This window comes from Poecile atricapillus, chromosome 3 (genome assembly GCF_030490865.1).
Source record: "Poecile atricapillus isolate bPoeAtr1 chromosome 3, bPoeAtr1.hap1, whole genome shotgun sequence".
In the NCBI taxonomy this organism is placed as follows: Eukaryota; Metazoa; Chordata; class Aves; order Passeriformes; family Paridae; genus Poecile; species Poecile atricapillus.
In genome coordinates this window covers 84,383,573-84,401,200 of record NC_081251.1, presented here as the reverse complement: position 1 = coordinate 84,401,200, position 17,628 = coordinate 84,383,573, and the positions used below count along the sequence as shown (strand labels likewise).

General features: G+C 45.0%; 1 protein-coding gene across 1 annotated transcript in view; it reads left to right on the top strand.

Moving 5' to 3' along the window:
* MDGA1 (MAM domain containing glycosylphosphatidylinositol anchor 1) overlaps nucleotides 1-17,628 on the top strand; it is a 192,138-nt gene that overhangs the window by 40,694 nt on the left and 133,816 nt on the right. Inside the window, exon 8 of the mRNA XM_058836468.1 lies at nucleotides 11,864-12,015. Within this exon, the coding sequence (XP_058692451.1) occupies nucleotides 11,864-12,015 (152 nt within the window). The remainder of the gene's footprint in view (nucleotides 1-11,863; nucleotides 12,016-17,628) is intronic.

Below are 17,628 nucleotides of genomic sequence, written 5' to 3'. Positions count from 1 at the left end.
GCTAGAGAAAATACTTAGTCTGTGGAAAAAAAATCCACAAATATGGGGTTATGCCATTGGTCTGGCAGGACTTGAAGTTATTAGTTCTGAAATGTCCACTCTCACCCTCTATATTTATCCTGTGAACAACTTTGCTGATTCAGTGGTATGTAGATGGAGGAAAGCTTAGCAGCATGCATTTCACATATAAATGTGTATGTGTTTTCTGTACATGCACTATCTTTTTCTACTTATCTTTTTCAATTTGGGGAGTATATTGTTTTAAAACAAAGCTCTAGAAGGTAAGTGAGGCATGGGAGTGAGGTGGCTTTACACTACAGAGGAATACTTGTCTTTGTAGTGTCCTGTTAGTGTGAATTAATTGGGCAGTGAGTCTGAGTGGAGCTCCAGCATGTCTGGGACAGATCTCACAGAAGCATATCTGTGAGGCTATAGGTCTGGAAATTCCCACCCAGAATGGACTTTCTTCAAAACACTATGTAAAGCGAGCAAGGGGTCTCATGTATTAATCAGCACAGTTCATCATGAAGAAGAGGAAATCCTTTAGTAAATCCCTCTATATTAATAGGTGAAAACTGGTTGAGCTAACGGCTTGGAAAGTTCAGGGAAGAGGAAAGCAGAAAAGCCAGAAGTGAATACATTTAATTTGCTCTTCTTTTAAAAGCAGTCAACTAGCACAGAACTAAGCATTCTCTGAGCCCTGCCTCTCCAGACCCTGCACTCAATTGTCTAGCAGAAAATGTACTCAAATTTGTTTTCTTTGAAATAACAATATTTGAAACTTGGTTTTCAAGCACTATGCAAAAATCACATGTTTTATCTCTTCATACATGGAGAGACTGAAGTGGCAAAGGCAAAAGTCACATAGGATAAAATAATGATATTTAGCTGAAACAGGTTGAACAAGTCTTTCTGGATCTCCCTTCTTCTAACTACTCAATTATATATTAAACAATCATATGAGACTGGGCTTGTAAATAGGGGTTGGATATTTGTCTCCACATGGAAAACCGTTGGTGCCTAATGTGTCCTAGGATGTGTGGTGTAGGTGCATTTGCAAGGAACAGAATTGTTCAGCTGTGATTTCACAGCCTTGTGACAATAAAAGAGCTTCCCTCTTATTCAGGTAGAGAGTTCTGGGTCTCTCCTGGAGCTGAAACCGTGGAGTTTTCTACCTGCTGTGAGAAAAGGGCTGCAGTATTTTTGCTGTCTGTGATATCTTTATTATCCCAGATTATGGGACTGGGGGCTGGAAAAGGGAGGCATCCTTTGCTGAGGTTGCTTTGGTTGTCTGGAGAAGCTTAGGGAATACTGCATCCACCATAACTGCGAAAGGTCATCTATAAGAAATTAAATGGATGCTGGATAGACTTATACAGGTCCCATAAGGTCCAAATAGCTGCCTGTACTGATTTGCTTTCTACAGAAAGAAATTACTTCCTGTTGTCATTAGCTTCTTCAGATAAAGAGACACAGCTAAGAATTGTAACTGATCACTATGTGCAGTCTTTCATGCCAGGTTATCTGTGTGTTGTTTGCAGTGTTAATCCTACAAATGAGTGGTCAGTTGGGTCTCACCAAGGGACATGGTGAAGACCAAAGTCAGGAGTCCCACTGGTGCTGTGATGCATGGCTAAGCTTTGAGGTACTCAGTCAGCAGGGTGGGATGAGAGATGCTGAAATTAAGTAGCTTTCTAATCTAGCACAGCTTGGTATTTTCATCACTTGTTTACGTACAGCACTGTCTAGATTTAAATAAAAAATTAAAGACTGGTTCTGGAGGATAGAGGTGATGGTGTTTCTCACAGATAAGGAAGACTGGGCTGGGAGTGGAAGGACGTGGATATGGGTCCCAATATGAAAGGTATCCTGATTGAGGACACCAGATAGTGAAGGTGAGGATACAGGACTCCTGTGCTGCTTTTGTCTGATCTGTGTGTGTGTGTGACCTTGATTAGGGCATCTTTCTCTTCATGCCTCTCCTTTGCCCAATGCCATTGCTGTGCTTTGGTGCTCTTTGCAGCAGAGGAAATGTGGGAAGTAAATTCCTGTAGCAAAATAAGGATGTAGCAGCCCATGGCAGCTGCACACACCAGCTGTACAATACTGGCAGTTCACAACCTGTGGAGATGTGTCTTGTCAGCTGTACATGGCTACAAGGGGGACAAGGCTGCTTTTGAGTCAGAAAGCAGATTATGAGAGAGCTCCCTAGCTCTGATGACTTTTCCAAAACAAGCCAGCATTTGAGATTTGATCAGGTTATGCTATTCATTACCAAACTGCAGTGGGGAACCAGAGTTTGCATGTGTCTTGCGTAGTAGTGTTGTCCTGTGATGTCTAGGATATTCAACCTTCTCAATTATTGCCTGAACTATTTGAGTGAGGTCCGTTCACACTGTTCACTCAATGCTCCCTTGTTCTTCAGATGGTGGTTTATCTTTAAGCTTGTCACTGATTTCTGTGCATGAGTGCACTCAAATAGGAGCCTTTCCTTGCCCTTCATCCCAACTGGGTTGAGCAGCCTCATGACAACATTGCCAGTTTCTAATTCAGGGGAATTTTTTTTCCCCTCTATTTACCCACAAGTAAAAAGTTTCAAAGTGCATCTCTGCTATCCTTGGATCCTCTGACTTCATCACTGGTGAAAGAAACATCTCTGCTTTCTGGAAGCATCTGAATTTGATGGGAACCTGCAGCAATCTGACAGCATTGCAAGGGCAAGTATCCCTTGCTGAGCTATGCCCAAGCAGGACAGCACAGTGACAGTGAAAGGAGAGACTGTGGTCTCTCTGTTGAGCTCTTTGGCTCTTGAAAGGAAGAGCCCTGGTTTAGCTTTACCGTTTCTCAAGGCTAAAACTAAAACAGACTTAAACCAATGTCATGGTTTTGAACCAGTAATTAACAAAAAGGGGAAAAAAAGAATTATTTATTTCTTGCTGTGAGATATGGATTAAAATAAGAGCAAACCAGGCATAAAACTTAAAAGGAATAAAGAAAAGTTTATTGACAAACTACAAGAATAAGAACACCAGAATAAACTTTTAGAAAAACCTTTTCATTTCTCACTGCTCACTATTCTTTCGTTCACATGACAACAGAGACAAAAACTTTATAATTTTGATGGTTTAAACAGTTCTAATTCTTTTTATAGTCTTTTCCTCAGTTTCTGTAGAGAAACAGAAGTTCCTTTCTGTTAATTTATAGAGTTTGTCACAAGAAAACTATTTTTGTTATAGTTTCTCGTTTCTCTGATATCAGCTGCTCAGAGCTATTGTTATTAAAGCTCACTCCTCCCATTTTACATCACTTTGAAATGTGTTATGGGTCATAAGTTTGGGGATAGTATTTTTAAGGATAAGTTAGTCAAAGGCAAAAAAGTATTCTTCATCTGCTCCTGTGAGCTTCACTAGAAAACAGTTTTCTCATTGCCTCTCAAGGCTTCAAATCTCCCAGCACTTCACTATACCACAATTACTCCACTTTTTACTCAAATTTACACTTTGAACACCTTATTCCTCCCCATACTCTATTATGAATTAAAGGAGTTCTTTTCAGGACTTCATTGTCTATCTCCATAGTTTTAACAGAAAGATATTTCAGCTTAATTAAAGCATCTTCTTAATTCTCTACCTTTCTTGAAGTCTCTTTTCTTTCTTGCCACTAGTAGTTTATAAAGTCTTTTTTCATGTTGATCACTCTCTTTTTCTCTCTCTGGATGAAAAGACTAATCCGCAAGTCTCATCTGGATAAGAAAGAGTTAAAATCTTGCCCAAGCTTTTGTAGATGGTTCGGTGATCTCGGCTGAACAGGAGCTGGAGCTGTCTGCGATGGAAAGTTCCTCATAGCTGCTTTTAGAGAGCGTGGTCTCTGTCTTTGCTTGCTGCAGGCTCAGAGTTCCTTTCCTTCTTCACTCAGCAGTTTTCTAGTGAATGTAGTTACAGCAAACCCTCTAGCTGAACCAGAGATCGGGCCGAGCCCGGCCCAGCCCGACCTGGCCCGGGGCAAGCCTCATCTCCCGGCCGGGAGACGAGAGACGCGGCGGGCCCGGCCCGGCCCCCGCCCAGCCGCATGGCCTGGGCAGGGAACCGAAAGCCAGCCGGAGCTCCGCCACCCTTCACAGTCAAGAAAACAAAGAACAACCACAGACTTCTGGGTGTACACTTTAAAGTGGGGTTCACAAGTTGATTCTACTTTTCAATGGCTAAAACTGCTGTCATTTCTCAGCAATGACCGATAATTGGTCAAGAGAAAATACTCCCAAGAGCCCCCAGCAACTTTAACTTCCTTAAAGGTAAACTAACCTCATGACAACCAAGCAGACCATAACTCTTAACTTTGAGAAGGCAGTGCACTTCTCACTCATCTAGCAGGATAAGCATTTCTGTTCTGGTTATTTCCAGTAAAACTAAGAAAATAAGAGGTTATTTGGACACAGAGCAACACTCCTTGATGCTTGACATTTCGCTGTTGTACTTTCCTCAATGCTGCCCTTCATCACAGTGAGCAACATTAGCTTAGCAGCCCTTTGGTGCAGAGCATCTGCTCTGGCTCACAGCAAGGAGCTGCCTGCAGCCCAGCTTTGCTTTAGGGTGCCTGGCACAGTGTAGTACGTTGCCTGTGTTTGGCTGATTGGAACTGCTCCTGACTAGCTAATTTTGCCGCAAAGGCAGACTCCCCTGTCTTGTGTTTCTCAGCAGCTACATCTTAACAAGGTTGGTAGAGGACCCTGGCTTCAATATCACCTCTTTACCCCTTTCATCGCTGCTCTTGCCAGTAAGCTCTTCTAGAGTTAAGCTGTGTGCTGAGAGAGAACAGTAATTGTATTTGTTTATTGTGTTTCTTCCAAGAGATACTGAAGCTCATGTGCACAGAGTTTTTTTTACCTTCTGGAAGCATAGCAACTTGCTGTCTGCAACATGGAAGCTGCTTAAAAGAGCACTTCTGATACAGGTGCTGGATTTCAACGGAGATAGAGAAAGATGTTTGAGGAGCCTCTGGATGAGGACTCACCTTTGGAACTGGGCTAAAAGCTTTAAGAGCATCTTAACAGCTTAGTAAGCCAGAATAGTCAAATACAACTTCCTTATAGCCCACAGAGATGCTGCTACCCTGTGAGTGTAAGAGGCACCTTGAAAATCATCATCCTTGCTGCAGGTCCCTAAAGGTGTCTGTGCAGGTATCATATCACAGGTCTCTTGAAGGAAACCCTTCCTTAGCCCCTCGACGTAATCCTGGCCAGCTCTGTCAAATGAGGGGTTTAGGAGGTCCTTCGAGACCAAGAAAAAGACCCAAAGGAAGCTGCTTTTCCCCCCCGGAGTAACGGAGGATGTTTATTCTGGCTGGACTCCAGGGGAAAAAAGAGGCCGGGTTTCTTCTTCCCGGGCTTCTTCAAACCTCGGGAGAGGGGCGGGGGGACATATAACACCAACCAATGGGATCATGTTTCAGGGACAGGGAGGGGAGGGGAAAAACATGTCACAGCTGTTTAGGAGGTGCACACAGAAACTAGGAAACACCCAGAAATATGCATTACCACAGTCTCTCCTCCAAGATAGCCCCCATCTCAGGTGTACTGGAGCTGTTCAGTTCCTAGTTCTGGGGAGTAGGAGCACCAGCTCATTTAAACAAGTTTCTTTTTGCCTTTAAGGCAGGGAAAAAGAAACAGAAAAGGCTGTGTTGTTAGCAGTGTGATTTTATGGACTGAGTCCCTGCTTTTGTGGTGAGTCTGCCTTTAGTGTATAACCTCCTTGAACAAGTGTGAGCTCCCCAGTAGGCATTGGAGGCCAGAGCTGATGTCTGACACTGTAATTGCTGTTGACCTTCCTTTGTTTCCATATCCATTGGGAATCTTGGGGAATAACTGACCCATGGTGTAGTTCTCTTTACTTTGTAGTGATGGGATAACCTGCTTCAGCTCTCTCTCCAGAAAACCCAGGAGCTCCAGGACTACACGCAGAATTAATGCTCGTTGAGTGTTTCCTAGTGCAAGAAACAAGAGGAGAAAATTTAATAGATTTTTAATTGGTAGATACTTTCAGACATTCTCTTTGCAAGATGATAATATAATCCCGGAACTAGTCCGGGATTATATTAAATTCCATTTTCCGGCTGAAGAAGATCTTCTGCATCCTTGGCTCCCCTGCTGTTCCAGTGACCTATGGAAGCCTCTGGAGCATCCAAGCCCCATTCCATTGTGACACCTTATCAACCCCAGACACTCCCGCAAGTGAAGCCCAGGAGGGCACCTTCCTTGCAGCACATGTCATTGCAAGTTGCACTTTGTCCAGTTTCAGACCTTTTCCTACGTCCCAACCTCATACCAGGCACAACTAGATGCAGTGAGGGAAGGTGCTTTCCCACCCTTCTCTCTCTTCCTCAGGAGACAGACTGCTCTAAGTATATCTGAAGTGGCTGTGCCATTTTTTCAAGCTGCCTTTCTTCTCTCCACGTCTTCTCTTTCTTTTCCCTATATCACCAGCTGGCCTAGATTATAATGTGAGACCCCAGCAGCTTCAATTAAGGATCAGATGTGACTGAAGAAATGGGATAGCAGCTAGGGATGGAGATGACGCATGCATGGCACTAGGTCTAATCAAACAACTTCTCACATTATTCTCACTGTGAGGTGGGAGATGTGTGAGCAAAAGGCAAGTCAGCACTTGCAGTACTCGCAAAGATACATCCCCAGGGAAGGTATTTGTAATGAGCTGACCGTGCCACTCAGCACAGCACCCAGCTCAGGTAAGGGCTGTGTTTAATCCACCTGAGTTCAGCAAAGGGCCCAGAGACTTAGAGTGAGAATAAGGTACCTTGAAAACAATCAGCCATGTCAAGCAAAGACTGCCAGGTGGATGATTGTACAAGGATACCCACAGATGCCTTTGTGCCCCCTGGAGATGGGACACTGCATGCCTGCCTGTGGGACAGTGCATGCACCACCTTCATCTGTTATGAAGATAGAGATGTCACTATTGTCACAGAGCTGTTGGGTCTTGCTGGGGTCAGGATATGGAAGGAGACTGGTGTGCTGGAGCCCTCTGCAGCATAGCTCTGTTCAGGGCAGCAGGGAATGCTGAGTGACCCATGGTTGTTGGTGGACCTGTGTCTGTGGCACTGCAAATGCTGGGTGTTGCAGATCTTTAGTCCTGGCTGTGCTTGGCAACTCTATAGAGGAGGCAGGTGCTTTGTCAATCTGTAGGGCATAGAAGGTATCTATAGAAGAGCGCTTGCTTTGAACCTGGAGAAGGTCAGTTGCGATTGTGAAGCTGCTGTAAATCAGTTCTCTCTCTTTTACATTCAGGCTAATAGCTGTTTTGTGTTCAGGAAGCTTTCTCATTTTAGATGGAGATCTTCTGGTTATCCCCACACTGTAATGCTTTAAGTAAGAGTTTATTGCAAGTAAAATATGTTTATTTGACACAGTGGAGATTTAAGTCCTCTCTCATTGCATTAAATAAGGAATAACCCAAACAGTACCAATCCAAGCTTCTCCTTGCTGTGCCTCAACTATGTCCAAATCATGAAGTTCCTGTAAATTTTTGCAAGTGCTAAAGAAGTGCAAAAGACATAGTGGTCTCCCTTTGCTGAGGAGGTGAACACATTATAACCACTCCCATTCTCACACTACTGGCAGAGATGTGACTTACCTTCCAACATCAGGGAATTGTTGCCAGAGACAAAAATAGGACCCAGAATCCCTGTAGCAGTCCATGATGTGTTGTATTGATGTATTTGGGAAAGGCCCTTAAGGTCTGTGGGGAGAGCCAGTGCAGATCCCTCCATCTGAACACAGTGTCCTTGATAACCCTGCCAAACATTGACAAGAAGAAATGACTGCTTGGGAACTTACCTGCCTGCTCAGGGAGTGCATTTGATGCTGTATAAGAAGACTAGTCATCCTGATTAAATCTGAGGATTGAATCCAAATTATGATACAGCTGCTGGCATCGCACTTCGCACATGAGAGAGCAGCACTTAGTAGCTCCTCTAAGCAGCACTCAGTGTGGGATGAGTATTTGCTGAAGGTTACCCCTACCTCATAAGTGGGAGGGAGGTAGAATGTGGCCCTAGCCCAGTCAGAGGGGAATGTCAGACGACTGTTGCTTGTCATGTGATGGATCCTGCCTTCAACCCCTTGGAAATCATAGGTACCTGTCAAAGGTGATTGGGGTGATTGTGCTGGGTGAGGCAGCTGTTCCCTGATGGCATCCCTCTCTTGCTCTGTTGGGTCTCCAGTCCCCCCCGTGGTGGAGCCAGCCTTCCAGGACATACGGCAGGGCATGGGGCACAGCATCACCCTGCGCTGCACCATGCTCAAGGGCAGCCCCATGAAGGTGGCCACCTCCGTCTGGCGCTTCAACGGTAGCCTCCTGGCGCAGCCCCTGGCAGAGCAACAGGACTACTCAGAGCTCAAGGTGGACAGCGTTAGCTGGGAGACCAGTGGGAGCTACGAGTGCAGCATTTCCAATGACGTGGGGGTCTCTGCCTGCCTCTTCCTGGTGTCTGGTAAGTCACAGAATGCACTTCAGAGCAAGCTGTTGGATAGGGTCATGGGAAGCTTGCTTCTCATAAACTGGTGCCAGTACAGTGCCTCTATTGCTTCCTCTGTGCCCAGCATTCTGTTCAAGACGAATGATTTTCCATAAGCCAGCAGGGAGGTCTATCTCTGTCATTCAGGCAGATGGACCTAGAGCAGCTGAGTGCTAGCCACGGTTACATTTTAGCGGTGTTCGGCCACTTAGAGGACTTAAACTCTGCCATCAGCTTTCAAGCTTGAACAACCTGTTTCATTGATAGGTATTGACCAAGGGGAAGTCCTGTAAATCCCTCCAACAGGCTTCAAACAATCTGATTTCCTCTTTAAAAGCAAACAAAGAAAGAAACAAAAACTGTATTTTGTATTCCTGTGCCTTCCCTGTGCCTCCTGTCTGTCTACATCTCACAGTGCTTTCTAGGAAAAACATGAGCGGGGAATGGACACTAGTACACAGTGGGTTTGCTGCTCACAGTTTTCTTTAAATCCATCACCTACTGTAACAGGACTCCTGTCCAGCACCTGCAACTGCAAAGAGGGATGGAAGACTTATAGCATCTAAAACTACACATCTGACCTGGCCTCTCAAGCTGATCATTAAATCTGCTTTTCCCATGACCCCAGAACAGACTTTGGCACAATTTTCTAGAAAACCTCTCCCATCAAGTTACCTTAATAAGCAATAAATTCAGTCCAAATACTAGGGTTTGACTCCAAGGCAAATTTATAATACTTTTCAAGTCTGGGTTGAAAAAATGAGAATGAGTAACATCCAGAGAGGCCTGATTTTGAAGCAGGTCTTTCTTAGGGTTTGGGAAAGCTCACGTATGCTGTAACTCTGGGATGCTTAGAGAAATGGGAGAACCCAAACTACTTTTACTATTTGGGTCCCTTTTCAGGACCTTGCTCTCACCCCTTGAGATTTCCTGGCCTTTGTCTGACAGCAAATTTTGCTTGAGAGCTTTGGCCCTCTCTACCTTTTTCATATGCTTGTAACTCTCACATCACTAAGTGATAGCAAACCATATTCCTCTATGAGCCATCACAGAAAACTGCATCCCTGTAAAGCCTAGAATGCTCCCAGGAATTTCTCTCTGGTGGCAGCAACAAATACATATTGGCACCAGATGTGCCATGCTGTGCCTGAGATAAGATCCCATCAGCAGAAAGTAGGTTTCATTCCTAGAGAGCACTGATCAGGAAAGCAGCAACACTTTATTTTTCTTGCATCCCTTCTCCTTTTCCAAGACATTGGTATCTGATGGTAGCTGTTCAACTCCAGACATCTCTGCCTGTGTCCTGGACAGTTACAAATGAATTAGACCTGAGCCTGTAGAGAAACCTGAAAAAGACTCCAATGACTAGACTGCTCTGCTTGCACTCAAGATTGCTGGAGTTTTAATTCACATCAGCCACAACCTTCCTATTTGACCAGAGAAAATAGCATGGTCTCTTTCTGTTTCTGTGGAAAAAAACCCAAAAACATAAACCTTCTTATATGACAGAAAGTGGGTCATTTTTGACTGTAGGATGTTCAGATGTGCTGAAAATAGAGTACTTATATCTGACCAGGATGGGATTATTTTCTTCTATGGATTAGTGATTAGCTTTCCAATATATTTTGGAAGGATAGTGAAACATCCAACCCATTCCTCTTGAGGAAGTTATCAGGGCAGCCCATAATGTTCATCATCTGCTCCCTCAATAGCCACAAGCACAGAAGAGCTTAAAAGAGAGATGTGGATAATCTTCAGCTCTTCCCACCAGCTGTAACCAAAAGACAAAACTTTCCAGCAGTAATAAAAGCTTCCAGAAGGAAGTTCTGAAAGTATTTTAATATGCAGCATTTCTATTAAAAAGTGATTTTTTTTTCCTAGCTTCTATTTTCATCTTGGAGTCAATTAATATCATGCAAGGTGATGATTATCATCAGTTCTGATTTTATTTAGAAATCCATTATTAAGCTTGATTTCCATAGTCAATACAAGTTGAATAAGTGGCAGTTAGTCTCTGAGGTGCTTCTGAACTTCTTGCTTGCACAAAAATTCAAGTCAATAAAAATAATAGGAGGAAAAGGACTTGGAAATAAATATCAATATTATACATCTGAGTTCATAAAAAATAAACATTGAATCCTGTCGAGCCTAATTACAGCCATGCAGAATGGCAGGGCCTGTAATTCAAGTGGAAAGGTGGAGCAGATGACCAGGGGAGATGATGTTTATTCCTGTTCTGTTCTCCAGCATCCCTTGCTGCCCAGGCATCTTTCTGGTCTCTGCTCATTCAGACTGGACCTGAACCCAGACACCTGAGCTTTCATTCAGGTCCAACTCCTGCCTGGCTCAGGACAGGACCTGCCAAAAATAGAAGTTCACTGGGTGAAATGATCATAATTTCACCCATAATAGGGCAAAAACAGTTGTGGGTAAGACTTCGGGTACCTGTGCTCCCTTGTGCATTAGTCCACCAGCTGCTGGGCTGCATGACAGGCACCTTCAAATTCTGTTTGGTAATGATTCAGGACAGAAACTGCTGGGGAAATGACAGGAAGTCCCTTCTTCTTTGAACTGCTCATTTTCTCTCTGGTACGTCTTTCCTTCCGTGTTTCCCTTCTCCTGCTGCACTTTGTTTTTAAGAAGAGACATGAGTTTAAAAAAGACATCTCCGCCCCTGCCAAAGTTCCTGCTGCTTTTACCCAGGCTGAGGTCAGCATCCTCTTTGCTGCCGAGTTGACTGTTGTGTTACAAAGAGGCTGGAGCACTGTGTTGTCAAGGCAGGGGAGATGCAGTAGGAGCAAGGTCTCCTTTTTAATGCCATGGTCTCTGTGTGATAAATAACACTTTTCATATGACCTACTGGCCAAATGATCTTTCCTCAGGGTTTGTTAGCAGGAGTCTCTGTAAAGCAGCAGATGAAATGGGAGAAATGCCAGTTTAAAGCTGTTACTTCAGTCTGAACTACAAAGGAAGAGAGAAAATATTAGAGCTGGTTCCAGCTGGAGAACTGAAGTTGTTCCCACCTTCTCGGGTGCTGGTCATGTCCCACTGATGTTGCAGGGCTGCTAATCCTCCCAACAGTTTAGGCTGTGAAAGCAGTAGTGATTCACAGAAAATAGTGGCACATTAGTGCAACAGTAAAGTAAAAAAAAAAAAGTAAAAAAAAAGAGTAAAAAAAAAAAACTCTAACACATCCATTGTGTTAGAGGCAGGTCCATAAGCTGGGTGAGTGGAGCTCTTCCGCTCTCACCATGTCTCTTTTTAATTTTTGTTCCACTTGATACCACTCTTTTACTCTCCTTCCTCTTTTTTTTTTCTTTTTTTTCCCCTCCAGCAAAAGCTTATAGCCCAGAGTTTTACTATGACACTCCCAACCCCACCTTGAGTGAGAAGCAGTCCAAGAATTATTCTTACATCTTGCAGTGGACCCAGAAGGAGCCTGATGCTGTGGATCCCATCCTCAAGTACCGACTGGAAGTCCGTCAGGTAAGGTCTGCTTTCCTGGAGCCCCAGCATGTGGCCTTTCAGGAGGCAATTACATCAATGTTTCCTTTCTGATTAAGAGTTGAAAGTGATGAAATTGGCAGATTCTGATGGTCTTGCACCTTCCCCACTGAATGGAAGAGACAGGCCAAGTGCTCAGCTTGGTGTTCATTTTTACCTCTGGGGTTGGATACAGTCAAGGTCTTTCAAAGCTCTGCAGCTCCCATTGCGCTGTTCATGCTCAGTGTTTTGAATGAGGTTTTAGTGGGAACAATACCTTATAGTCATTAGTTGGTGGTGTAGATTTTGTAGGCCAAAGATTCAAATGAGTGGAATTCCATCCTCCTCACTTGCATGGAAAAAAAGGAATAAGATGAAGACCTCTCCAGGCAGGAACTGCAGGGAAAAGTCAATGGCTGTTTGTGTTGCAGAAGGGCTTTCATCCTGTAACACTAACTAAGCTATTTGGACTATATGAACTCTGCAGGGGAAGAGAAGTGGGTTTCAAGGTTTCTGAGGTTGAGGGGAAATCATACTGGGGGTTGGGAGCTGGTGGAGAGAACTGAGTGAAATCTGAAGACATCACTGGTTGGAGAAGGTTAGGGAAAAGAGTTTGATGTTTTTAAAACCCATTATCTTAGCAGGATTGCCAGGTGCTTTCATCTACGCTCAGCAAAGTGCCTGCATTCAATATTTTTTAAAAATGGGGACACGTAAAATTGGTGGTTAGTGCCATTCAGTAGTAGCTGGGAAGCAAATGCATTTTGCAAGGAAATTTTTGTTTACTGTAGATAGAAAACAAAATAATTAAAAAGATTCAAGTGTCTCTTCCCTCTAGTTCTGCACAGTAGGCTCCAGTTTTATGTCTCCATTTGATTGTGAGCTCTCTGGGGTGGGACAGCCTTTGTTTGTTACTCACACTGCATGGAGCATGTTGTCAGTTCTTAATAATAATACAGGACCCGGGGGAGCCTCTAATAATGAAGGCAGTTTGTCATAGTGGATCTTCCCTCTGAGCCAAGTTTCGCTATTATCAGCACTGCAACTCAGTGAACAAATTTGTGGGTTTTATCCTTCTCCAGTAAGTTGAGGTTTTTTCCCTTTTTGCACAGTGTCTGAAAGTAATCTTGGTTCTATCCTTCATTGAGCTCCTATTAAAAGGGATCAAGAAAAGGGAAAGTCACTTTTCTGCTTTAAGTTACGACATGAAGGGAGCTGAGTGCCATGCAAATTTAAACACACACCCCCAGTTTGGTTCATACTCCATTGGCTATTGCTGTTAATATTTTGCAGCATTAGAACATAGTTGAGACTACTGAGTGCTGTATTTTAGAGGAGCATGACACTGAGGCCTTACTGTACCCAGTCATATGTATGGGAGGGCTCTTGGAAATGGCTACAGGTGTCATCATGGTGGCCTGGGACAATAAGGAAAGGCAGAGAGGGGAAGAGAGAGGAAAGCTTTGTTCCCACTTGTGTCAAGCACGAGAAGGAAACACTTTCTTGTGACAGTGCTGTAAAAAATGAACCCTGTCCTAGCTGAAACTAAGACACATTGGAAAAAGTTTTCATGGTACTGCCTCCTCCTGGCTTTTCTCCAATGAAAACACTTGCATTTCTGGTGAGGTCTCCACTTCCATGACTCATATTGAGGTCTTATGGAGCCTTTTCAATTTCCTTGTCCCAGAGGATGACATCCAGCCTGCTGCTTCCCTCTGTTCATGTACTGCCTTCCCATTGTTTTCACTGTGACATCTCACATGGGCTCCAATAAGCCTTTCTCACCTTTCACTCCTTCCCATCCTCCATTACCCTCTCTCATATCCTGCAGATTCTGCTGCTTTATTGCACCTTCTTCTCTGTGCTGGGGCACCTGGACTAAGCTGTGCATCCTTCTGTTCCATCGCTGGACTGCAAAACATAGTGACCTTAGTGAATATAACTGAAAAGCTCAAAAGCCTAGAAGTGTTACTGGCTGGAGAGCTCTTAAGAAAGAGTATTTGTCTGCCTGAGCGTGGAGCTGCTTATTGCCTGTGCACACTCCTCTCTCGATACACTGGCTTTCCAGGCACTGGCTGTGGTGGCACAAAATCCTCCTAGAGAGCTTGGATTGAAGTGGAATATTCTCCTTAGGTGAAACAGGCCTTGCACGCAGCCAGACACAACTGATTTATTGCCAACATCAAGCTGGTGAAAGCCTACCCAGCCAGCCCACCTTCTCTCCCAGCCCTGGGAGCTCTGCAGCCTCAATGGTCATGGCAGGGGCTTTTCAGCACCTTAAGGATGAATGAACGTGGCAGCCTGCAGTCTTGGGTTGGTGAGGGGCTGTCAGGAGGAAGAAGGGATGGAAGGAGGAGAATTAACTCTTGCTGATCTGGAATCCAGAAGGCAGCCAGCGGGCATGCCCACTGGTTGCAATTTAGTTTGCTGTTTTTCATTCCCCACTCCCTGGTTTGCTCGAGGAGCTATTGACATATGTAATGTGAAGATCCCCAAGTAGCAGGATGCTTAGCAAGGCATCTGGGAACATTTGAATTAAATTTGCTTGCTGCAGCTGCTGAATGTTGGGCTGGGTAAGAGTCAGAGTGCTACTTATTAATTGGCTGGCACTGTGCCTCCTCCAGTTCTTCCTGTTCAGCAGTTTCCTAGGGCATTAATGGGGGCATTGCGAGCAGTCCGGGGGAATTTGGTTACCTAAGCAGTGTGTGGGGGCTCCCGGGAAGATAGGCAGATGCACTTCCACCAGAGCTGATTGTTCCCAGCCTTCCAGAGCAGGCTGAGCAGCACAACAGATGCACCAGTTCCAGCAGAATAAGAATTAACTTTTGATTAAAACCATATAAGCAGCTTGACAGCTTGGAGCCACTGACCCAGGAAAGCACATATGATAGCAACTTGGAGCAAGCTTCTCTTGAAGCCTCTATGTCTCAGCAAAGAGGCTGTAATTTCCTGGAGGGTATTGTTCAGGTGGGCTTAGGCAGTGGCATTGCTGAGCAACAATTCAGAGGGGAAAATGTGCCCAATGAAGAGCAGCAGGGGCCTCACAGCCATCTGTCCTGGCAGCTTAGGAGGTTTTTCCTTTCTTGCTGTAAGGCATCTGATCCAAATGCCAACCACCTTACTTCACCTTAGACAATGACTCAATGAGGTCACAGCCTTGGGTGGTTTGGTTGTCGGCAGATGCCACAAGGCTTTTGGACTATTTGTTTTCTCAGCTTTTTTTCTTCCATGTATTCTTGCATTGTAGAAAAGGCACTGAAATAATGCATTCCAACTGAAAATTATTTTCATTTCTTGGGGATTCAAAACAGCCTCCCCAAACCAGATCTTTGCTTAAAAAATAAAAAGCCTTTTAAGTTGCTTGTTTCTCTCTATTTTATACCCGTCCCAGGGCTCTGCTCTAGCATTAAAGAGAAATGAAAAGCCATCTAACACTGCAAGCAGGTTGCATCATGGAGGAAAGATCTAAGTTGGGATGGTAGTTATAGTTATGGGGGGTAGTGGCAGAATAACTGTGCACTTAATGAGCTGGAACCCATCCGTGACCTGAGGCTGCAAGAGAAAGAGGAAGGAGAAGCTCTTGGTGCAGTAGGAAAGTTTAACTTCACTGTTCCACTCAAGGTGAGCTGAGGCTGCTGTCTCCTCTGTACTTTCTCATACAAAGGCTCGGGCCAGAACAGCTTTACATATTCCTGGCTTTCCCCTCCTCAGAGCAGGCTGAGCCTACCTGCCAGACAGACCCCTGAAATTTGCACTGGGCGAGGCCCCAGACCCATTTGCTAAATTAGCTCCTTGTGTTGTCACTTCAGATTAATTCCTGTCAGAAATACCATCTTTAATGACACTGGCCCTGTGCAATGCCTGAGTAATTGTATGGTCTTTCTTTGTTTGCACTTTCATCCTCTCCATGTTGGATAAATATTTCCTGCTGTCTACAAAACTCATCTGGACTTGGGAGCCGGCTGCCTCTTGCCTCATCAGCCAGCCAGAGCAGCATTAATGAGAGCTGCTGCAGTGGGGAGCCTGCATACCATGAGGGGAGGTGACAGATAACAGAGCTGTTGGGACAGACATAGGACAGGGGCGTTAGCAGGAATTCAATGATTGATTAGAGTGGAAGGTTAGCTCCACCGATGGCCATCCCAACACAGCGGGAGGTTTTATGCCAAGGCCCACGGACCGTGGATCTGTATCACTTCATTTCTGCCTCTGAGTTGTTTTTTTTTTATCCTTTGAGCCCACTTCGGCAGTGTCTATCTACTGCTGCCTGGTTTTGGCTTCTTCGGCTCCGGGAGCCGGCCACCCCTCCGAGGTCTCTCCCTGTATGCCCTGAGCAGGGGTGGGACTAGGTGAAAGGGAGGACGAACGGCAGTGCACCCGCCCACACTGTGCCGTAAACGTTTGCTTGGGAATGCCTTTGAGTCTCAGATTAGTAAAGGCTGTGATTACAGACAGGTGATGTACTTGAGCAGGTGGTGCCTCTTGCAGCAGCCCAGCCGCGTATCTTGGATGTAAACAAAATTCCTTAGATTCTGCACATGCAACCGTGGCTTCAGGCAAAGATTCTCAGGCAAATGAGCAGCTGGCACCTTGGGGGTTGCCTGGGGGCTGCACCTCGGAGCGGGGATAGGGGGACACCAAAGGCTTGCTGAGGAGGCAGCTCTGCACAAGGCAGAGTTCAGGGTGACCGAACCTGCTTTACGAAGGCTCTGACATTTTGCTGGCTCCACAGCACAATGCTGCCATTGCCAAGGCAACCACTGCAGACCAGGCTGGGTCTGTAGCCTTTATCCCAAGGCTCTCTGGTCCACTGACCCCACTGGCCTCATACTGTGCATTCCCACAGTAGTATTGCAGTGGCGTTTTCAACTGGGGAATGCTGCAAGGGCTGAGGAGGTGATGCCTGGTTTAGGACTTAACTAGAAAGCAGTCAGGGCTATCCTAGTTTTCATACTTAAAAACGAAAAGCTTAAAGAGTTGCAGCTTGCGAACTAGGGAGGTACCCATCCTTCTCTGGATAAAATGTGATTTGTGGTGCACTGGCCTGCTGTTACCTGGAAAAAGGAAATGTGGTGCCACATCCACCAAAAACTCCTCCAGCTGACAGGGTGCTTAACTGGACAGGCCAGTTTGACATCCAGGGTAGAACACAGACAGGGCACATGGAACAGGGATATGTGAGTCCCTTTACCTAGAGCATCACAGTCCTAGCTGGCTGCAACCAGGAAGGGAGTGAAGCAGCACATGGTGGCCTTGGCTGCATGTGAGATGCTGTGCAGACTGAAATACTCATGGGATGTGACAAACCATACCCCTTTACTATTCATCATTGCACTTGAAATGTGCTTTGCTGGTCCTGTCTCACTGGTGTTAGGACTCGTGACTCCAGTGACTTGCCTTCACAGTGTTTGCCCAGCACTGAATCTCAAAGCAGACCTTCTATTGCAGGATAGCTTATAAATCACATCTGTCAGAAAGCTTTTCTAGTCCTCTCTACTTTTTTTGCCTACCTTGTCTGGTAGTTTGATGTTTGATCACAGGCTGCTGTCATATGGGATGTCAAATCAACACAATTCCATCTACCTACAGAACCAACCCCTGTAGTGAAAAAAGGTC